Source organism: Heterocephalus glaber, unplaced genomic scaffold (genome assembly GCF_053883595.1).
Source record: "Heterocephalus glaber isolate CG9 unplaced genomic scaffold, H.glaber_assembly_v1.0 deba00001594, whole genome shotgun sequence".
NCBI lineage: Eukaryota > Metazoa > Chordata > Mammalia > Rodentia > Bathyergidae > Heterocephalus > Heterocephalus glaber.
Genome location: NW_028258369.1, coordinates 16,950,049 through 16,974,070, shown reverse-complemented (window position 1 = coordinate 16,974,070; position 24,022 = coordinate 16,950,049). Strand labels below are relative to the sequence as shown.

General features: G+C 39.9%; 1 protein-coding gene across 8 annotated transcripts in view; it reads left to right on the top strand.

Moving 5' to 3' along the window:
* Window positions 1-9,572, top strand: part of Egfl6 (EGF like domain multiple 6) — a 62,628-nt gene extending 53,056 nt beyond the window's left edge. For 4 of the 8 annotated variants that reach the window (XM_087193743.1, XM_087193744.1, XM_087193738.1 and 1 more), the window contains 3 exons: window positions 2,639-2,904; window positions 5,633-5,776; window positions 8,580-9,572. In XM_087193743.1, the coding sequence (XP_087049869.1) occupies window positions 2,639-2,904; window positions 5,633-5,746 (380 nt within the window). In that variant the 3' untranslated portion in view covers window positions 5,747-5,776; window positions 8,580-9,572. The remainder of the gene's footprint in view (window positions 1-2,638; window positions 2,905-5,632; window positions 5,777-8,579) is intronic. The other 4 variants (XM_004871005.3, XM_021249131.2, XM_087193739.1 and 1 more) reach the window with 1 other exon arrangement.
* Window positions 9,573-24,022: the final 14,450 nt, after the last annotated feature.

The window sequence follows — 24,022 nt, the reverse complement described above, 5'->3', positions numbered from 1 at the left end:
GAAACCTTTAGATCCTCCAAGGTCTCCCCTGATGGATAACAAACCTGGTCCAGCATATAATCCCCTTTAATCCCTCATTTACCTACCTGTCCCCACAAAGGGTGTGGCAGCTAACATCTTTTTTTTTTTTTGTACTGGGGATCAAACTTGGGCCCTTGCGCTTTCGAGGCAGGCAGCAGCACCACTGAGCTAAATCTCCGGCCCAAACCTCCTCTATATTTACCCCCCTGCTTCTGAGAGCGAAAGATGTATGAAGTCATATAAAGTTTAGGAGTGTTGGCAGAATGAAGTTGTTCCCTTTGCCTAGTTTACCAAACAGTGGTGGTCTGTGGTTTTTATGTTCTTTCAGGAGAAATAAATCTTGAAACATGACCTCTTTCCAAACTGAGAGTTTTAGTAGAGTCACCTCCCTCAAGGAATCAAATTAATTGAGTGCCACATACTGAATGTCAAGTCAGCAACCTGAACTCCTGGACTACACTTTCTCTTCAGTTGCTGAACGATGTCTTTCTGGCCCCCTGATCTTAGATTTTTCTCAACCACATCTCTGAGCTGTGTACTTGCTGCCCTTCTGCTCCCTACTTCACAACTACTGATGGACTGGAGCTTTCCCCTTGGGTAGAGTGCCCTGCTTGAAGATCCACTTGGAGCACTTATTAAATTTCTATATCCTGAAGGCTGACTATATAACTAAGGTCAAGTGTTACACCTCGAGGACTTCAGTTCCTTACCAATCAACTTTTTTCTTTGGGGATATACAGGCTCAGCCTTCAGTTAAAAGATTCTTCCTTGGGACTGATTCTTCTCTGAGATCATTCCTTTCAAGTTTTCATATACAATCAGAAAACTTGGGTATCTCTAAAAAGAAATCCTTTTAAATTGTGGGATTAGGGCAGAAGGGATACATCACCCACTGGCAGTTATGTAAATGGGACTATAACTAAAGATTCAGGATGAACACAGGGCACATTTAACCAAACCAGCAATAATACATCTTTGGGGCCTGGGATTTAGCTCAGTGTTTCTGGTGCCTGCCTTGCAAACGCAAGATCCCGAGTTCAATCCCCAGTACCAAAAAAAAAAAAAAAAAAAGGCCAGGGATTTAGCTCAGTAGTTCTGTCCCCTGCCTTGAGAGCACAAGGTCCCGAGTTCAATCCCTGGTACCAAAAACAACACAAAAAACAAACAATACATCTTTGGAGAAACTATCTTGTTGATAACTAAGCTCAGTTCCTTCTTCCTCCATGATGGCTTCTCTAAATTTATTTTTAAAAGAGCTGTATCACACTAGGAGTCCACATGTTATCTCAGGGTCTTGACAGTTCACACAGTCAGCAATGTGTTGCATTGAATGTCCCATCAGTGGCAAGTCTCCTATTTACAACACCCAATTCACAAATAATCCTGGGGTTCTCAGCTTCTCTGCCACTCAAATCATATATTCTCCCTTCCTGCACCTCCACCACATCTCTAGGTAGGTTTATCTTTCCCTACAGGATTAATAGAAAAGAAACATGAGATTAATTGTTTTTTGTTTTTTTTTTGGTACCGGGGATCGAACTCAGGACCCTGTGCTTGTGAGACAGGCGCTGGAACCACTGAGCTAATCAATCAGTATTATTAAAGGGATAAACCCTCAAAGATAGATCAAAGTGAGATGTAGCTAGAAGAGAAGAGTGTGGGTGACACAGTTACTGTATAGAAAGTCTAAATTTTCAGGTAGGCATTGACTACTTTTTAGTATGTCTTGGATCTATTGTTTATCTGAAATTTAAACCCCACTGGGCATCCTGCATTTTTATCTGCTGTATCTAATAACTCTACTAGCTGAAAAAGAAGACCTGGCAGTGTTGGAATCCAGTGAAAACTAAGGCAATGTCAACCTGGGTTCTGCAAGTGTCTCCAAGAATTGCACTAAAAGATTCCACCCCACCCCCAATGTCATCCTCCTAGCTTTTATAGGAATTCCGTCTTCTTCTCAACTTCCTCAGACCCCACTCTGCAACAGTTTTTGCTCAAGTTCATCAAAACCACAATCAGAAGATTGAAGATGAACAAAAAGCTACTGCCGTAGGTTAAAAGATTCTTAGAAGATTTGGGGGCATAGGAAAAGATATACTCCTGGCATCCTAAATCAGAACTCAGAGTGATATGTTACAAATAGTGGTTGAGCTCCATGAAACCATTAGGACAAAGCCAGGTGTGTTGTAGATTAAACACTACTCTATGGCCATTGGACATATCATTGGCTCATTGGGAACTGCATTCCAAGATTCCAACAATCAAGTTGGAAATAAAGTTCTGGAACACACGTTTCCTATTACCTGCAAATTACCTGCAGTGCTAATGGCCCACTTAATTAGATTCTTATCCCATATCTGCTACTACCAAGCTTTGTGAATGTGGACAAATTCCTCCATTTCTCTGACCCTCAATTTGCTTCTTCATATGGCAAAAGGTTTCAACAGTGTAATCCCTAAAATCCATTGTAGCATGAAGATTTTTTTTCCTGTGTTCAAAATGTAAAGGACTTCAGCTTTCTGTATGGGACACTGTTGTTCATTTTTAAGGCTATTTCACATATAAAAGCCAAACACTTTAGAGTGGCCTTATTAACTGCATCTTTCTTCTCTTAAAGCTGTTGGGTATTATATGGCAGTTCCGGCCTTGGCAGGCCACAGGAAGAACACTGGCCGATTGAAACTTCTCCTCCCAAACCTGCAGCCCCAAAGCAACTTCTGCTTGCTGTTTGATTACCGGCTGGTGGGAGACAAAGTAGGGAAACTTCGAGTGCTTGTGAAAAACAGTAACAATGTGCTGGCATGGGAAGAGACCAAGAGTGAGGATGAAAGATGGAAGACGGGGGAAATTCAGTTGTATCAAGGGATTGATACTGCCAAAAGTGTAAGTGGAAAAAAATGGTTAAACTAGATATTTACATCTTTTTCAGTGATTGAAAAAAACAAAACAGGGCCAGGGATCTAGTTCAGTGGTTCCGTCACCTGCCTCGCAAGCGCAAGGACCGGAGTTCGATCCCCGGTACCAAAAATAAAAAATAAAAATAAAAAAATAAAAAATAAAATAAAATAAAAAACAAAACACTGAAGTACCCTAGGCACTGGCGATACAAGGATGAATGAGACTTTTCCCCTACACTTAAAGAGCTTCCATTCTGGAGTAAAATAGTCAAGGAGATTAATCAATACAACTAATGCCAATACTTGTCAGGTGCACGCATATCACGTTCCATGGAAAGGACCTGTTTTTTGTGTCTGGCTCCTCTTACCAGCTTCCTCCAAAACCAGTTGGGACATTCCTTAAGAGGCAAAAAAAAAAAATGTCTTCCTCATTTGTTCTATGCACCAAATGTGGCATGACAAATGGCAGCCAGAGGATGATTTTTTTAAATGTTGTTTTCCACTGAACTGAGAAAGTAGCTGTTGTTGGGTGTCTCTGAGACCACCTTCACATTCAGTGAATCCCTAGAAGTTTGCATAGAATGCTAAAAGCTGTTGTATTCATGATACCAGTTTATAGAGATTAAAATAAGCAACACATAAAAGCACACAGTGCAGAATCCAAGAGGGACAAGGCACAAGCTGATAATTTTCCTCCCCAGTAGAGTCATACGGCAGTTCTTAATTCTCCCAGTAGCCATGTGTGACAACACTCAGCCAGTATTCCCTCCAAGGAAGCTCACCCAAGCCTTGGTGTTCAAAGTTTTGTTAATGAGTCAGCCTGCCCACGTGTCTGCTGATGTGGCTGACTTTAGTTATTCCGTCTCCACCCTCCCCAGAGGTCAGGTTGATATCATGTAATCCAAGTCTCCTACCATAAATCACACTGTTAGCATGAACTATCTGGCTTGGCCCAAGATCTCAGGTAAACAATGTCAGGTACGATATTCTAAGGTTTAGAAGTTATCTTGCAGGAGCCAAGCACGGGCCAAACTTTCTTTAGAATGTACAGGGTTTGGACGACTCAGATCTGCTTAATTAATCCTTCACTGAAGAAGTAGGCTTAATAAAGGAAAAGGAAACACAAAGTCTTAATAGGAAGTTAGTTGATCAATGGTATGAAACACAGAAACAAAAAACCGAATAAAAAGAAAGAGTTTATCGAGTTTGACTACCAAGAGGTAGCTGGTGACCTTTGGAGTTGTTTCTTTAGAAGGAAGGGTCAAAGGCCACAGGGACCAGAGCCTGGAGATGGCCAGAGTGGACCCTGATGGAAAGTTTGGTCAAGGTGAGAAAGAAAAAGGCAAAAGATAGAAGGAAATACATGAAGAGGCAGGCCATCAGAGAGAGACCAACTGGGAGATCCATGAATCGGAATCCATTTATACTTTACTTGTGTAAGACAATGATTAATGTAAGTACAGTCCCATTTCTTGGCAATAGGCATCAGACCAGAAATTGTAGTTAGTCCCTAGTGTCAGACATTAAATTTAACATCTTTTCATTTACTCATCACACTGTAATTAAAGCAGAACATCTTATTTTAAATGCCTCATAAGACATGACCATAGGGCCGGGGATTTAGCTCAGTGGTTTCGCTGCCTGCTGGGCAAGCGCAAGGACCCGAGTTCAATCCCCGGTACCAAAAAAAAAAAAAAAAAAAAAAGACATGACTATAAATAAAAGTGCATGTTGGGTTCTTGTTAATGAATTTCCTAACCACTCTTTCCCTCTGCAGTAAAAGAAGTCAGTGATTTTTCGGGACTGACACACACAGCAATTCAAATGTATTCTCATTGCGGTACATTTGAATCAGTATAAATCCAATCCACATGTTTACGTTGTTGTGCTTGCAGCATGCTTTGGGGACTGTAGCACCCTTGGAGAGTTTAACTATGCCTTTGCACAACATTCATGATTACTTCCATGTTGCAAATTCATGTGCTAGTAGCTTGGGAGAAGGTATATTATCAAAACGGTGTCATTTTAAATTCACATTTTGAAAGCATGCCCCCAAAGAGCACGGCCAGCCATCACATTATAACACAACAGTGCTAGGTTAAGAGGGATGCTGAGACCCAGGCACCTATGTCCTGAATTTTCCAATTCTGTGAGAAATCTTGATGGGGGATATTGGAGGGCGAGAAGGCTGAATAATCCAGACTGAAGAATATATTCCAGTTTACCATTGCTGTACTGGCTGTAGATATTTATGGCATGTGGTTGGTGACTTTCCCGGCATAACCTTGAGTGTAAGAGATAAGTTGCATGCTTCCTGTAAAGGCAATTCTATCTGAATCCAAAGTCCTATCCCAAAGCCCTATCCCCCGCCTGGGGAAGATTCAGTCTCAGCGATTTGCTCACACAGGGTTGGTGGTGGGCCTCTCTAAGGTTTCCCCTGCTTCTGAAAGACTGGGATGGTACAGACATTCAGAAGGAGGCAGCGCATCTTCATTTCATCATGGGGCTATGGATACCCACAGCTTTTGCTTCCATGTGAAGCCATTTATTTCTTCAGCTTCCATGCCACGTTGGGACATAATCTTGTTGCTGAGAATTCAGCCTCAATAGGCACATCAGGCAACCATCTCCCACTCAGGGCTCTGCCAGAGAGAGGTAGTGGTGGTTCTTCCCAGTTGTGCAGAAGTAAGCTTCTCCCCCTCACTTCTACTTAGTACAGTCTCCTCAAGGAAGTTAAATTTGCTGGGAGCAAACATCAAGAAAGCCATTGTCTTCCAGAAAAGTCTGCTTTGATTGTCCAAAATCTCCTTGACAGAAGAGAACATTAAAAGCCTGCCTATGTTTTCTGGGGGAGCAAGGTAAGGAAAATGTAGTGAAAACACACAAATTAATATGACAAATAATTATCCTAAAGTTTATTTTTAATTTTCCATATCAGTGATGGAAAAGACACCATATCCCAAGATGTAGACACACCCACCCTCATTAGTCTGTTCACTGCAGCTTCTGTGAGGGATCTGCTCTTTGGCTCACTTCTACTTTATTAAAATTATCCAAAGAGAATCTCTTCCTGAAAAGAGTTCCCTCCTGAGAAGAGAACAGAGAAAGAAAAGACTTCTATACCCAGTGATGATATCTCTTCTTAGTATTAGCTTGTTTCCAACAGTTCTCAAGAAAATGTATCCATCTTGAAAGCAAAAGAGAGGCCTGACCAATAATAGTCACAGGCTCTTGTCACTCCCATTCCCCACCCCCAAAATTTCCTGTCATCACTTCAGAAAGCCTGGGAAAGTTGGATACAGTGATGATAGCAAGCCTAAAGTTGCTTCACCTCTGTCACGCTGAAAACTACTCTGCAATTCTTTACAGAGCAAGAAGGAAGGCAATCAATGATGGTGACTGAGCATGATTCATCTTCTTTTCTCTCCTCTCCTCTCCTCCTCCTTCTTCCTCTCTCTCTCTTTCTCCCACCTCCTTCTCTCCCCTCCCCCTGCTACTGGAGATTGAACCCAATGCCTTCACAATAAGCTAAATCCCCAGCCCTTTTTATATTTTATTTTGAGACAGAGTCTTGCTAAGTCACTAAATTGCCCAGGCTGTGCTAAAACTTGTGATCCTCCTGCCTCAGCCTCCCAGAGTACTGGGATTACAGGTGTGTGCTACCATTTCCAGCTATGAGCATGATTCTTAAAGGATCTTTATTTAAAATGCCATTTTTGTTTACTTCTGTGTTTTTTTCTGTTTGCTAGTTTTTGTGGTATGGGGGATTGAACCCTGGGCCATTGCACTGAGCTACATCCTTGGTCTCCCCTCCCATTTTTTGAGACAGGTTCTCACTAAGTTGCTAAACTGCCCAGGCTGGGCTCAAATTTCCTCCCACCTCAGCCTCCCAGAATGCTAGGATTACAGCTATGTACCAATTTTCTGAAAGTTTAAATTTATAAAAAATTTAGACTAGAAAAGGGAAGTTTCTTTATTGAAAAAAAGTAGATTCATAATCAAACCACAGTAATGAGTGCTTTCATATTTTGTGTTTTGCTTTTCATGTGAATACATATTTAATCTATTTATAACCATAATTGGCACGAGCTATTGTCAAATTCCATTTTGACAGACCTTATGTGTGTGTGTCATTTTAAAGAACATGTTCCGAATTAAATATTCTTTTCTCTCTAATGCTTTTGTTTCAAGGAAATCTTAATCATCTTTGAATCCGAATCTTCCTTCTGTCTTCTAAGTCTGCTTATTTCTGATACTGAGAATTATAAGAGCCCACTAGGCCCATCATTCCCCTCTTTTTGGGAGACATACAAGAAGTATAGGAGGCAAACTTCTCCTCATACTGAATCATATTGAATAGGTTCTCCATATATTATAACTATTATTTTCATCACTATTAATTTTGAAAGTATTTTGGTGTTTTTTGTTATAAAATTAACACAAACTATTTTAAAAGCATTATAATATTGAAGAAAGATATAAACATTCATTCAGCAAATGTTTATTTTATCAGAGTTATTTGAAAATATTTTCAGACAAGTAGGTAAATATAAAAGTCACTGTGCACCTTTAATTTTGTTAAATGAGTTCTCTGTCATTTTGTATCCAAAGATAATTCTCTTTAGGGTTCATCCGCTCTTCTAAAGATATCAGAAATTTCTAAAATACAAAAAGTTGCTTTCTCTTTTGAATATTAATAGATTTCTCAAAATAAAATGGTTATAGCATCAAATTGTGAAACATTTTTCAACACATGAAAAATGACATTCTAGACAATTTCCAAATACATAAGCAAAAAATTTAAGAAAAACAACTATATACTATAAACTACCAAAATCTGAATGTGTCAAAAATAGTTCTCTTTTGACTATATAGTTTTGCATTAGATGTTCATGGAAATACTCAATTTCTTTTTAACCTGGTTTTTATAAAACTATTTTTTTTGGCTTCATTTATTTTCTTTAAATGGGATTTCCAAAGTTTCCTTCTAAGTCTTACCCTTCTTAGCTTTATAGGGCTTTTCAGAATCTTTAGATTTTGCTATAACTGTGTTTACTCTGAACAGAACTCTCAGTGTGGATACCCGGTGTCTGGAAAACCTATTCCTATACAGTCAAAATATTACTATGTAGTCAGTGTCAAAGCCAGTTTCTGTGCGATAATGATGCACGTCTTAGTTACTCTCTCATTACTGAGACACAATAGCCAACATTCACAAGTGTAAGGAATGGAGGTTTATTCTGGCTCACAGTTTGTAGAGGTTCCAGTCCACAGTCGGCTGGCTCCAAGGCAGGGCGGCATGGCAGAGGGGCATCGCAGAGGAGAAACAGCTCATGGTGTGGCCAGCAGGAAGCAGAGAGATCAAGAAAGGCAGGAGGGAGATAGACTCTTCCAGGCCACACCCCAGTGACCACTTCCTCTACCAGGCTTCACCTCCTAACATCACATTTAGTTATAAACTCATCATCCACTGATGAGTGTGACACCCCCATGATCCAATCATCTCCCCCCGCCTATGAGCACATGAGGCTTGGGGTGGGGCATCTAGATTAAACCATAATAATGCATGAGTTCAGTCCTTATTAATAACTGTTGAATCATTTGGTTAGATCGTTGTTTTGCATATTTTGAAGTAAATTTTTATTCCTTCTCCATTGTTAGATCATTTTTGAAGCAGAACGTGGCAAAGGCAAAACTGGAGAAATTGCAGTGGACAGCGTCTTGCTCGTTTCAGGGTTATGTCCCGATGGTCTTTTACCTGTGGAAGGTTGAATGTTACTATTGTCTTTTAGATCATAATATTTAGCTTTTGGTGTCAGTTCTCTATTTCTTAGTGCTACATCATAAGATTCCCCATTTTAGAAATACAACCTGAAAATTGTAATATACCAATAGAAACATTGTAAAATGTCTTTCTTGTATCAGATGTGCCAATATATGCTTTAAATACAGTGCCACTGTGTCTTCATCATTTCTGAACTTTTCCCCAATATATTAGAAAATGTGGCAGAGACAGTCCATCTCTTCCCCTCCGCCCAGTAGATCTGATTTTTCTACATAGGTTGTTGAGCTTCTCCGTGCAACATTTCTAGAATAACAACAAAATTCCCAGAGAAATGTTTGACTGTTTGACTTTTATGATGCTTCTTGGAAACAATGATATTAAAGATAAGCTTTGCCTATGTGGCTCAGCCTGGCCTTTCATAGCCAAGCATGTATATTTAAATTCTTTGTAACAATATCTAAATAATCGCTTTGTGTTATGGTTTAAATTTTCCTAAGAAAATACGTCGTTGATCCTGTGTTTACATATGTGTATGATTATTTGCTTTCCTGAAAATGCAGTTTTCATTCTTTTCTCTATGGAAATACTTTATATTCTTACAATTACTTGCTATTGTGGGAAAGATGATTGCTTCGTTAGGCTGCATAACTGCAATGCAAATTATCAGATATAGTTGAACTCAAGGCCTCAGACAACTATCAAAAACGAAATTAACAGGCAATAGGATGGACATTGAGGCGATACTCTTAAGTGAAATAAACAGGACACACATGTGTAAATACCGAATAGTTTCTCTAGTGGGAGAAACTGAAAGTGGAAATAAGGACTAAGAGGTATTATAGATAATGTGAAATAGGAAGAAAAGGGGCACAGGGGAAGGAAAAGGGAGGGGTAGGGGAAAGGATAGAAGGGAATGGGATTAATATGAGAAAATGGAAAAATAGGAACAAAATCTTTGTAAATAGGGAGGAATGGAGCGGTTGAAGGGAGGGCTGGGCAAGGGGGAAAAAAATAAGAACCAAGAGAGATTATGTGAAGGTGCAAATTTCCAATGATGAATGTCAGTATATTGTATACCTAAAATGTACCAATAAAAAGATATACAGTTTTTTTAAAAAAAGAAATTAACAGGTAATAGGACTCCAAAAAAAGATTGATGCTTTCTTTTCTATCTCTCTTTTCATCCAAATTTAAGATTAGCTTTGTGTGGTAATGAAGCCTGAGGGTATTCCTTGAAGATAACATCATACAGCCCCCAACATATGATGGTTCAATTTAGGATTTTTTAGTTTTATGATAAAGCAAAAATAATATGGACTACATAAAAACCATACTTTGAATTTTGAATTTGGATTTTTCTCATGCTCTCATTATGTGGTATGATCCTCTACTAGGAAGAAGGGCAGCAGCAGTGAGTCACAGCTCCCAGTCGGGCCAAGGATCCCGAGAAGAAACAGCCCATATGCTACAGTGGACTGTGTTGCTAGCAGGTTTGGGATGTCGTGTTTCCACATCCTATCATGTCTACGAAACTCCCATGTGTGTCTCTACATGAGATATTCAACACTTTATTATAAAAAGGAATTTGTATTAGGAGACTTTCCCCAATTGTTGCCTGATGTAGGTGTTCTCTGCATGTTTTAGGTAGGCAAGGCTAACCTATGATGTTCAGTAGATGAGATGTATTCAATGCATTTTTGACTTAGAATAGTTTTTCCATATGATGGGCTTATTAGGACATAATCCCATAATAAGTGGAGAAGCATCTTTATACTAAGATTCTGCATCAGAAGTAGGTCCAACCATAATGTCAGGTGAAATAAATCAGGCACACAAGCTTAACTATCACTTGGTTTCTCTTAGAGGAGAAACCCAACGTATAAAAAAAATTAAAGAGCATTATAAAAGACGAACAATAGGAAACAGGAAGATAGATCTTTTGCAAAAGAGAAGGGGACCAAGAAATGGAGGGAGGGGAGAAGAAGGGGACAAAAAATTTAAGACGAGTTATGTACATGCACCAATCCCCACGAGGAATATAATCATTATAGACTGCAAACATGTATTAATAAACATTTAAAGATAAAATAAAATAGGACAAATAAAGAAACATGTCAAGACAGTTCCCCAATAGAAGATTCTCCAGATTTGCCTGCTATCACCTAAAATAATTAGGACATTGAGCCAAGTCTCACAAGGAGGGGAATGTGGACACTGTACACAGTGGGGTCGTGCCATGGCCAAGAACCCCAAGCTTAGGAAATCCCCAATGTTATAAAAGGGCTGATAGAAAACCTGCTCAAACTTTGCACTGGCAGGAGAAAATACTTGGTCAAGAACCCAGTCTGCACTCTGGAAGGAAGACACTATCTCTATTTTCCACGGCTGTTCACTATACGAATATCTTTGCAAAGATGGTATGGAACCAAAGCTCCCACTGCCTTTGTGCAGAAGATGGGCAAAACTCCAAGGCACGCTGAGATTCACTGCCCAACGGCAGCCTCTTGGCTTGCAGATGGCAGAAGGGATGGGAATGTTGGTTCCTTACCAGGCCATGGCATCGCACATAACATTCTCACCCTTGACAGCAGCCCAACTCACCTTCTCTGAGTGAAAGGAACTTGGACTTTCTAGAACTTACTTTTCCAAGACAGATATTTAACTCCTGCTCCAATCAGACCACACAGTAGTAGTTAGGTGATGACACTGAATAAAATTCTCCATTTTGTGGGAAAACTATCATGTTTTTGGAGCATGTTTTGATAGGACAGTCTGCTCCAAAAGTGGTTATTTGTTTTTGAGTCAAATAGTCTTGTCTATTAGAACATGTAAATGCTTTGGAAGCCTGTCAGGGTGAATTGGATAATGATTACTTAACATAATTTTGATAAACGCAATTTTTAGGGAAGGTAGAGTGCCATCAGACTGGCAGTCTAAAACACATTGTTTCTCCCCAAGAAAGAAAAGAGGATCAGGATAGTGGCTAGACACATGTCTCTATTTTTGTAAAAACTGGCTTTTATTGAATGTTGGTGAATTTATCTCAGTACACTGGTTTTATGTGAGATTTTTAAAAACTCCTTTGACAAGTTTGAGGCCCTCCAAAGTTTAGACTGGGTCAACATCTAAAAAAGAGCCAAAGTAAATATTCATTCAATGAAATGCTATAAAGAAATGTGAATGGGCCAGGGATTTAACTCAGTGGTTCCGGCGCCTGCCTCACAAATGCAAGGTCCCAAGTTCGATCCCCGGTACCAAAAAAAAAAAAAAAAATGTGAATGAACAACCTAATGCTACTCATAGCAACACAGATAAACTATTAAAATATTTCATTAATTAAAAGAAGCCAGAGAGCACTAACTACATATATGTTTCCAGTTAGGCAAAATTATCTCTGGTGGAGAAGTTGGAATTGTGTTTACTCTGCAGGGGGGTGCTGAGAGGGAATACCAGCGGGAAGCTTCTAGAAAGCTTATAATTCTGTTTTTTTTATGTTTATTAAATGAATATGTTCACTTTGTGAAAATTATTGAGCTGTACACTTAAGGTCTGTGCACTGACTTTTCAATATATGTGTTACACATGAGTAAGAATTTATTTCAGAAAATGGAAGAATTACCCCCTTTTAAAAGGCAAACGGTGTGTATGATCTGAAGAGAAACCAGAGTACTTTACATCCTCCTTTAAGATAAATCTCATCTGTCTGACATTTTGCCGGATGACTTGGGACACCTACAGCAAATGCCATCAATGCCAAGCAGGTTGTGACTGAAGTTACTCTGACACTTGTCTTGTGTAATCCAGACCCCGAAGTCTCTAACACTGGGGATGTCCCTTGGCCTGTCATGCGGGCTACCCACAGGCCCTGGACATCAGCAGGCTGCTAGAGCTGAGTGTCCCTGAAACATTGAAAAGTGGTCAACTCTTTGGGGTGAAGGCCTGACGAAATAGTCCTACTGCCCAGGGGCCTGGAGCTCTCATCTGAATCACAGCCATTGCTCTCTCTGGACAATGTTAAAAGTTTCTATACCCCACTCTTCTGCCTTGATGAGTCCAAGCTACAGTCACGCCTAGCAGGAGACATTGGCCACTTCGCACGTCCATTGCTTTAACCTGAGTGCCAGCATCGCCCCCTTGTGGCAGCCTATACACATTGCGTGGCTGCCGCCAAAGAGCAAATTCGGCCTCTTGGTTCCCTCTTTTCTCCATCTCTCCCCCTTTCTGGTGTCGTGAACTCATGCTTCTCTCTGGGTACCAACACCTTCCAATTCAGTCACTCTGAGACCTTGAAGAATCCAGTCTTGCAGACATTTCCTTCCCTCCCAATTCACCCCTGTCAACGCTGACATGTTCTAGGTCTCACTTGGCTAGTCTCCGGCAAGCGAAGGGAAATCATTCTTCTAAGGTGATTCAGGCATGGGAAATAAGAGCATCAAGTGTAGCCTTTCCTAAGTAATGTTTTATAATAGCTTCTAATGCCTTGATCTAAAAGAATGAGTAAGAAGGAAATTTCAGCACCACGGTAACGTAGAGATTCTCTTCTGACTCTCCCCAAATCTCAGAGCCATGTTAAAATGGTTGTGTCAGTGTTTGCTGGTAACAAGCAGCAGAAACAGACAAAGGGGGTGAGAATAAGGAAAGTAGGAGTGTGCAAGTGGATAGAAAGAAAGACCAGACAGCCAGCCCTGGAAGTAGGCCACAGGGCTGGAAGCGGAAGTGTGGACAAGGAGCCACTGCAGGCATGGTTTAAGAAGGGTGTCACCACTGCCTGGATGATCTCTCACCATGTTTAGTCTCCATGGTACTCTGCTCACGATTCACATTCCAGGGAGGGGCTGCAGTCAGTGCAGTGTAGGTCATGTGGCTGTCCCCTGCCTAGGGCAGAAGGGGTACCTGAGTGGCTGTTCAGAAGGTGAGTTCAAAGCTGGATGGTCCAAAAGTACCAAAGTCCACCTGCAAAAGTCCCATCCTGCAAAAGCTGGAATTGAGGGCAGGCAGTTATCCCAGGCAACACATCAGCTGAAGTGATTCACTCTTGTCTCGACAAGAGTTGACAACTTCAGTCGCTTCAGCAGCCAGAAACCTAGGTGGCCTTTGAGTCTGGCTTGAAATAAAGAACAAGTAAAATAAGCACTTTTCTGTGTGTATGAGCCAAATGATGCATAGCTACAATGTGTTAGCTTGCTCTGGAGAAAACAAATGGGGCTGAACTGGAAAAGTGCTGCTCTCAGACACCATAAATCAGAATGGTACACTTCTGGCCAAACATGTCTACTCTTGAAGATTCACAAGAGGACATGGCTATCTTTTATACTGTCACTGTTGATGAAGGGGCTTCCTGGCAGCAAACGCAGGTCGTGTGATGTGCACTGTGGATGGCATGTGTAGTGTCTGCCCATGAGGATGTCCAGGAGGCTCCACAGTGCGAGGACAAAAAGTAAGGAAGCCACAGCAACCAATGCTTTCCAGTTCAACACTTATGTCTCCCTGCTGTGATGACCTGCCTTACATAATGACCTTCCTTTAAGATGAAAGCCAGGGGACCAAAGGACATGGGGCATTTCACAGGGCAGTGCACACACCAGGACAGCTGGCAGTCTGTGTTCCTCCTTCATGTGTGCCATAGCAGCAGAAGCAACCCCAAGAGAGGGCCTCAGCAGGGATTTCTGCTTTTTTTCACATTTTGTTTTTATTAGTCCATGTTCGCAGTAGATAATTATTACAATCCTCATGAGGAGTTGGCCCATGTACATAACACAGTATTGTCTTAGTTACTTTCCTGTCACTGAGGCACAATACCCAACATCCATGACTTATGCGAAGAGAGGTTTATTTGGGGTCACGTTTTAGTCCTCAGTCTTCTGGCTCCAAAGCAGGACAGCATGGCAGAGGGGCATGCAGAGGAGAAGCTGCTCAGGTCATGGGAGCAGGGAAGCAGGGAGGAGCAAAGGAGGAGCAGGGACAGGAGATACACCCCTTCAGGCCATGTGACAGTGACCCGTCTCTTCTGACCAGACCCTACCTGTTAATGGCATACTGCCCCCATTATCTGATCACCTCCCCAAAATCCCACCTATGAGCACATGAGGCTTTACGGGGACATCTAGGTATAAACCACAACAATACTCAAGAGAATAAATCCGTATGTCCACCAAAAGTCATAGATAAAAAAGGATCATAGCAGCTTTATTTACAATAGTGCAAAACTTAAGGAAATTAAAATATCTATCAATAGTAAAATGGATACCACACAGAAGGAAAAATCACAACAGGGGTGAATTCTACAGACATAAAATGAGTGAAAAAAGCTAAGAAGCTAGATACAAACAAGTACACAGCAAGTGGACAGAGAGGACCTGGGCCGCATGGAGCGGGGCTCTATGCCGACCGTGCCCCACCTCCCAGCAACCAGCTTAGCCACATGGGTGCCTGCAGCACACACACACCCCCTCCCCCTGCCTCTGGCCTCCTGGCTGTGCCCGTACCTGGTTCCACACTATAGAGGCACAGGGGGTCATAAAGGCCATTGTCTTGAGCTCCACAAGATAGAGCAGTAGTGAACAACAGAAAGAGGGCCTCTCTCAGTCTCCTTGATGAAAATTGAAGCCCACTGGAAAAGTGAAGAGAATCTCTGCAATAAAGGCACACCAGACCACCGTACTTGGTAAGTTGGAGGAATGACCACCTCCCATCGGAACCTGGACTAGCTTCAGGGGAAGGACAGCTGGAACCTGCAGTAGAATCTTTCAGAGTTCAACCCTGCAGGATGACAGGGAGCTCAACTTGGGCCTTGCAGGCAGAAATCTGCCCGAATCTCATGGGTCTGCTACTGGTTTGCTGCGACTCATTGACTTATATCTGCACACTGCTGCCCACATTGTCTATTGTGATAGCAGAGACGTACCCTGAAGTAGGCCCTTCATTTTTATTTTTTATTTGTTATTTTCAAAATTATTTTTTGCTCTTATTTTTAATTTTTTTCTACTCTTTTCAAATTTTTCTTTTTTCTTCTTTTTTTTCTTTTCTCTTTTTTCTCTCTCTTTCACTCTCTCATTCTCTCACTGTTCCACATTGCTCTTCATCTCCTTTTGTTCCTGTTCTGGACCTAATTCAGATTTCTTCTTTCTTTTTCTTTTTCTTTTTTTTCTTCTTCTTTATTTTTCTCTTCTTCTCTTTTTCCTTCTCTCAATTCTCATTAGTTTTAAAGGAAATTAAATAGAGTTTGTAGCCTCCTTATTGCTGTTAGGTTGTCCTGTTCTCGTCTTTGTTCTTTCATCCTGTCTTTTCCTCTTGTCTTCAACAGTTTCTTAGAGTTTGTGTGATCTTTCTGTGTCCTCTGGGCTCACTCCTAACCTTTCCCTATCCTTCTACCTATTTATCCCTCCCTCCCCAACTCCTTCTAACTCCCCATCCTGAAGGGTAAAGTTGCTATATTGAAGAGTTTATTCACTATAAACTTATGTTGGGCTGGTCCTCGATTTTTATTTAATTGACACAGTTAAAGGTGATAGATTAATAACTACCATAAATTGTCATTTTCTAAGAGGTACTTGATGCTCTGGTGTTGCTGATTGTATCACTTGGGCTAAGGTGTTGTGATTGATCTACTCAGTTGTCCTTCCTGGTATAATGAAAATGAGACAGCCTCAGAGTCATTAGAAACTCAAAACCTAAAGACCAGATATATCTGGAAGACACCTCTGAGAAGCAATCATTCCATAAGGGTTCTAAATACAAGCAACAAAGCTACTTACAATAAGCAATTTCAAAGTATCAATCCAGGAATTAAATCAAGGACAGTACCAAAAACAAAAATGAGAAGACATTTAAGCAAGGCACAGACCCAGAATTCCACCCCAACAAAGGCAAATTCTGGGGGAAATGAGGTGGAAAAGTCTGATAATCAACCACCTGGACACCCTGAACTGATAGCACAGGAAGTCACAAAACAGATGAATGAGGCTCTAGAAAAATTCAAAACAGAAATAATTTCCCACACAACTACAGAGATGGTGAGTAGAGAGAAAGACATGGTTAGAGGCTCTAGAAGAGAAATAGATAAAAAAAAAAAAAAAGATCTCAGAAACATGCTGGAAGCCATGAATGCCCAGCATAAGAAAGAAATGGAAACCATGATCACCCAACATAGGAAAGAAATGAAATCCATGAAACAGATTCAAACAGATATACAGGAGATTAAAAACTCCATTGAAAGTATTCATAGCACACTGAGCAAATATGAAGATAGAATATCAGATATAGAAGACAGGATTATGGTTAGTGACCATGAAAACAGAGATTTCTTAAAAATAGTAAGGATCCACGAGAAATCAACCCAACAGCTGCTAGATAATGAAAAAAAAGAATAACATAAGACTGATAGGAGTCCACAAAAAAGCAGGAGAAAGTACAAATGACATTAAAAAAACTGTTCACAGAAGTAATAGTGGAAAACTTCCCAGACAGAGGTAGAGAATTGAACATACAGATAAGTGAGGCATATAGAACTCCAACTAGCCACGATTAAAAAAAAATCTACACCTAGACATATAATAGTCAAGATCCCAGAAACCCCACAGAAGAAAAAATTATACAAGCAGTTAGAGAAAAGAAACAAATCACCTACAAAGGGAAGCCCATCAGAATCACAACAGACTTCTCAACATAAACCCTCAAATCAAGGTGAGCCTGGAGTGAAGTATTTCAAGCCCTAAAAGAAAATAACTTCCAACCTAGACTGTTGTACCCTGCAAAATTATCTTTCAAAATCGATGGGGAAATTAGATACTTCCATGACAAAGAACACCTGAGAAATTTCAGGAACACCAAAGCAGCACTACAAGCAATTCTAAACAATATCCTAGAAAAAAGCAATGAAGGTCACAACTCCATGAGGCCCAACAGAGCGAAGCCACCAGTCAAGGCAAGAAACTAAAGGGAAAGGGGGAAAAATAAAAAATGAAAGAGCCAACAACAGTAAAACATCATGACAAGGATGAATCAATATCTATCAATTATAACCATCAATGTTAATGGCCTCAATTCACCAATCCAAATAAATAGACTGGCAGAATGGATTAAAAAGGAAAATGCAACAATATGCTGTATAAAAGAAACACACCTAACTCAAAAAGAAACTCATAGACTAAAAGTAAAAGGATGGAAAACAGTTCTCCATGCCACAGGAACCCAGAAGAAAGCAGGGGTAGCAATCTTGTTTGCAGACAAAGTAGAATTCAAACCAAACCTAATTAAGAGAGACAAAGATGGTCACTACGTCCTTACGAAGGGAACAATCCAAGAGGAAGAGATGACAATCCTAAATATATGTGCACCAAATACGAATGACCCCAACTATACAAAACAAATATTAATAGACATGAAAAACCAAATAAACACTAACACAGTTGTAGTGGGGGACCTCAATACCCCACTATCACAAATAGACAGATCATCTAGACAAAAAATCAACAATGAAATTCTAGAACTGAACCAAGCTATTGAACAAATGCACTTAATAGATCTATGGAGTGTTCCACCCCACAAAATCAGAATATACATTCTTGGTGGCTGCACATGAGTCAGTCTCCAAAATAGACCACATGCTAGCTCATAGGACATGTTTAAGTAAATGTAGAAGAATTGAAGTTACCTCCTGTATATTATCAGACCATAGTGCAATAAAAATGGAGATTAATAGCATAAGAAACCACAAAACCTCCACAAACACATGGAAATTGAATAACACTCTCCTGAACAACCAATGGGTCATAGAGGAAATTAAAGAAGAAATTAGACAGTATCTACAAGTAAATGAAAATGCCAGTACAACATACAGGAATCTATGGGACACAATGAAAGCAGTTATATGCGGGAAATTCATAGCAGTGAATGCCCACACTAGGAAAACACAGCGAGCTCAAATAAACAACCTAATGGTGACTCTTAAGCTCCTAGAAAAAGAAGAGCAAGACAAACCCAAAGCTCATACTAGGGAGGAAATTATAAAGATCAGAGCAAAAATAAAACAAAATAAAATAAAAAATAAAAAACTTTTTAAAAAAGAGAGGGCAGGAGATTTAGCCCAGTGGTTCTGCCGCCTGCCTCACAAGCACAAGGACCCAAGTTCGATCCCCAGTACCCCCCCAAAAAAAAGATCAGAGCAGAAATCAATGCAATGGAGACTAAGAGAACCATACAAAAAAAATCAATGAATCAAAGAGCTGGTTTTTTGAAAGAATAAATAAAATAGATAACCTTTAGCCAACCTTATCAAAAAAAGGAAAGAAAAGGCTTAAATCCATGCAATTAAGAATGAAAAAGGTGAGGTCACAACAGATCCAGAAGAAATCCAGAGGATCAACAATACCTACTTCGAGAACCTGTACTCTAATAAAATGGAAGAAATGGACAGATTCCTAGATACATATGAATTGCCAAAGAAATGGACAGATTGCTAGATACATATGAATTGCCAACGTTAAATGAAGAAGACATAAAAATTCTAAACACCCGAATTACAATGAGTGAAGTTAAAAATGTAATAAAAAATTTACCAACAAAGAAAAGCCCAGGTCCTGATAGCTTCACCGCTGAATTCTACAAGACATTTAGAGAAGAACTATCACTATTACTCTTTAAACTCATCAATGAAATTGGAAGGGAAGTAATACTTGCAAATTCATTCCTGGAAGCAAGTGTTACTTTGATTCCAAAACCAGGGAAAGACCCAACCAAAAAAGAGAACTTCTGTGGTGCCTGCCTTGCAAGCACAAGGTCCTGAGTTCAATCCCTGGTACAAAAAAAAAAAAGAAAAGAAAGAAAAAAACAACACCAACATCATACTAAATGGACAAAAATTGAAAACTTTCACACTAAAATCAGGAACAAGACAAGGATGTCCACGATCACCACTCCAGTTCAATACAGTTCTGGAAACATTAGCCACAGCAATTAGAAAAGAGAAAGAAATAAAAGGAATAAAGATAGGAAAGGAAGAAGTTCAACTGCCATTATTTGCTGATGATATGATACTTTACATAGAAGACCCAAAAAACTTCGCCAAAAGACTTGTAGACTTAATTGAAAGATTCAGTAGAGTAGCAGGATATAAGGTCAACACTCAAAAAACAATAGCTTTCTTATACACAAATAACAGACTCACTGAGAGAGAAATTAGGGAAACAATTACTTTTACAATAGCATCCAAAAAATGAAATATCTAGGAATCAATCTAACAAAAGAAGCAAAAGACCTCTACACTGAAAACTACAGCACTCTGAAAAAAGAGATCAAAGAGGATATAAGAAAATGGAAAATGGCCATACTTCCAAAACTGCTATATAGATTTAATGCAATGCCAATTGAAATTCCAACAATATATTGCACAGAACTAGAGGAAACAATCCAAAAATTCATTTGGAACCAGAAGAGACCTAGAATAGCAAAAGCAATTCTAGGCAACAGAGACATGGCAGGGGTTATCACAATCCCCAACTTGAAACTATACTACAAAGTTACTGTGATAAAAACAGCATGGTAGTGGCAAGAAACAGACCTGAAGATCAGTGGAATAGATTAGAAGATGCAGAAACAACTTCAGACATACTCAGCCACCTCATCTTTGACAAAGGAGCCAACCACCCTCACTGGAGCAAAGATCGCCTATTTAATAAATGGTGTTGGAAAAACTGTATTTCAAACTGCCAAAGATTAAAACTAAACCCATATCTATCACCATGCACTAAACTAAGATTGAAGTGTGTTAAAGATCTAAATATTGAAACAGCAACACTAAACTTGCTGGAAGATAAGTGAGGCAGAACTCTTGAAGACATTGGCTTAGGAAAAGACTATGAACAAAACCTCACTGGGATCTCATCTTATTAAAAAGCTTCTGCGCTGCAAGAGAAACCACCAACAGAGCTAAGAGACAACCTACAACCTACAATGTGGGAAAAATTTTTTATCAGCTGTACCTCAGACAAACGACTACTATCTAGAATACATAAAGAACTGAAAAATATCAGACCCCCAAATTTAAAGACCCAATTCAAAAATGGGCATCTGAAATGGACAGACATTTCTCAGACAAAGAAGTAAAAGCAGCAAATAAACATGTGAAAAAATGTTCAACATCACTGGTCATTCGAGAGATGCAGATGAAAACAACACTGAGATTCCATCTCATCCCAGAAAGAATGGCTGCTATCATGAAATCAACCAATAACAAATGCTGGCGGGGCTGTGGGGAAAGAGGAACCCTGCTCCACTGCTGGTGGGAGTGCAGACTGGTGCAACCACTGTGGAAATCAGTGTGGAGATACCTCAAAGAACTAGGGCTATAGGTCCCATTTGACCCAGCTATTTCCCTGCTGGGTATCTTCCCCAAAGAATTAAAAGACTCATACCACAGTGATATATGTCCACCCATGTTTATAGCAGCACAGTTTGTAATAGCTAAAACTTGGAAACAGCCCAAGTGCCCATCAACTGGAAACTGGATAAAGATGTGGGTTTTTTTTTTATAAAATGGGGTACTACTCAGCCATAAAGAATGAGAAACTAGAGACATTTATAGCTAAATGGATGCATATTGAGGCCATACTCTTAAGTGAAATAAATAGGACACTCATGTGTAAATACTGAATAGTTTCTCTGGTGTGAGAAACTCAAAGTGTAAATAAGGACTAAAATGATTAAAATGAATAATTGCTAATGTGAAATAGGAAGAAAAGGTCCAAAGGGGTAGGGGAAGTGGGAGGGGAAGGTGAAAGTCAAGAAGGGAAAGGAAAAATTATGAGAAAAGGAAAAAATGGAAACAAAGTCTTTGTAAATAGGGACGGGCACACAGGGAATGGGGAAAAAATAAGAACCAAGATACATCATGTACAGGTACAAGCACCCAATGATACATGAAAATGTATTGTATACCTAAAATGTACCAATAAAAGAATTTAAGGAAAAAGAAACAAACAAAAAACAAAACTAGTACACACAATGAGTCCATTTTCATGAAGTTTAAACAGATAAAACTAATCTACAGAGACAGAGGTCAAATAGAAGTTGCCCAGGGTGGTGGGAGGGGCAGACAGAGGAAGCCCTGGGGAAGAAATGTTTATATGTGTTTTAACCTAGGTAATGATTAGCTGGGTGTGTATGTGTATACATACAGATAAAAGTTTACCGAAATGTAACCTTAGTATTTGTACATTTTACTGTGTTGAAGTTATTCCTCGATAATAGGAACTAAAAACACAACTTAAGCATCAATGACAATTAAATCCAAAAGGCTACACCAAGAAGGAAGTCCTTAGACAATTTTTTAAAGTGAAATGTTTAAACTAGGTGAAAAACTGTTTTGAAACCAGAGGCACGTCTCCCTCCCCACCCTCCCCTATCCCATCTAGCTTGCAGAAAGGCTGGCTGGGGTCTTTGACAAAAGGTACTCAGCATACACTTGTCTCAAACCTGGTTGAGAATCACTGGTTTAATTCATCCCTGGGCCACCAGTCCGACACTGGCTGATGTGTGCAGGAAGGAAGTCCTCTGGCGAGTCTCCTTTCTCTGGGGATGTTCACTGCTTCTCTGTCATTTCACTTGCATCAGTCTAAGATATGCAGCAGAACTAAACATAAAGCCTCTATTTCTATAGTCTGTGCATTTTTGTTGTTTCCGGACATTGTGTAACTCCTGAGATTTGAACCCTCCCCTTCCCCTTCCTCTCCTGTTCCCCCTCCCCCTCCCCCTCTCCCTCATTTGGTGCATTATGTTTTGTGACCTACCACAAAATCCCCAGTTAAGCCTCATGTCTAGTCCCTGTGTTTAATCAGAAAATGAACATAAGTCAGCACCTTAGGGCCCAGAAACATGCCATTTCACTGACCTCATTCTGTGGAAAACATCTGTAACTGTTCTGGGAATGATATGTAGCCTTAGCCTATGGAGAGGGCCATAAAGGGTTTTGCTGTGTTCCCTGGGAATCTGCAGGAAAGAGCTGTCTGTGTGATCTCAAAATATTAATATTGCCACTCAGAAACTTAGTAATGATTGAAAGGGGTTTTTACTGCACTAAAGGAAATTCTTCAGAAAGAATTCCAGAGTATTGAAACTGATGAAAGAGAATTTTAAAACAAAGACCGGAAAACTGAGTATAAGTAATCATCATAGGAATGAGTACTTTTATAGATTGCCTACTTAAAAATTGCCCAAGAGAATTAAATTCTGTGATATTTTTAGAATCCATCACCAGCCCTATATAGATTCATTCCTGATGAAGTCAGACAGTGCTGCTCCACAGAACTTTCTGCAGCAATGCATGTTCTCCAGCTGTGCGATCCAATATGGTACCCACTGGCCACGGGTGATGACTGAGAACCTGACACTTGGCTAGTGCAGTTGAGGAATTGCTTTTTAAATTTTATCTGAATGTAAATAGGCAACTGTAGTGGACAAGGAGGGACTACACAGTAAGCATAATTTACCTCTTATGTCACATAATGCTTTTCCTTCACATGAGAGGAAAACCTGGATCCTGACTCATTTTTGTTTTTCAGAATTTTGACTACTTTCTTTTCAGTACCAGAGATTGAACCCAGAGCCTTCATAGTCAGCTACATCCCTGGCCCCTACTTTTAATTTTTTATTTTTGAGGTAGGGTCTTGCCAAACCAGTAAATTGCTGAGGCTGGGCTTGAACTTATGCTTCTCCTGTCTCAGCTTCCCAGTTGATTAATTTCGTTTTCCCCTCCTCAGGACAGAGTTCATGAGAAATTGGTTATAATGCCCCTCAAAGCAGCACTAACAGTATCTAAAGTGACTTGTGGTTTATAAACTAACCCCTTCAGGTTGAGTCCTTTATAGTACAATTTTCTTTTTGTTTTTTGTTTGTTTTTGTTCTTTCTGGTGCTGAGGATTGAATCTAGGGCCTCATGCATGCTAAGCAAACATTTAACAACTGAGCCACAACCCTAGCCCAGCACAATTGTTTTGACAAATATTAGATATTTGAAGAATTGAATGTTACAAGTCTAATCACAAAGGAAGTATTCTCCCTAGGTCACTGTTTAAAACCGGAGCTTGTTGATCTGAAGACCTATAGTGTTATGTATTTTAAATGGGTGTTTCCAAAGGAGGGCGAGAGTACTCAGAAAATGAACCCAAAAAGTGACAATGGGGAAAAAAGAGAAATACCATTAAGTCTTGTTAAATTAAATAAGCAGGAAGCTACCAACCTGAGGCTGTGTCTGTACTTTGAGCTCCTTCATAATGAACACTAACCTAACCTAGCACATAAACAACCTGAAAACCTAACCTACACA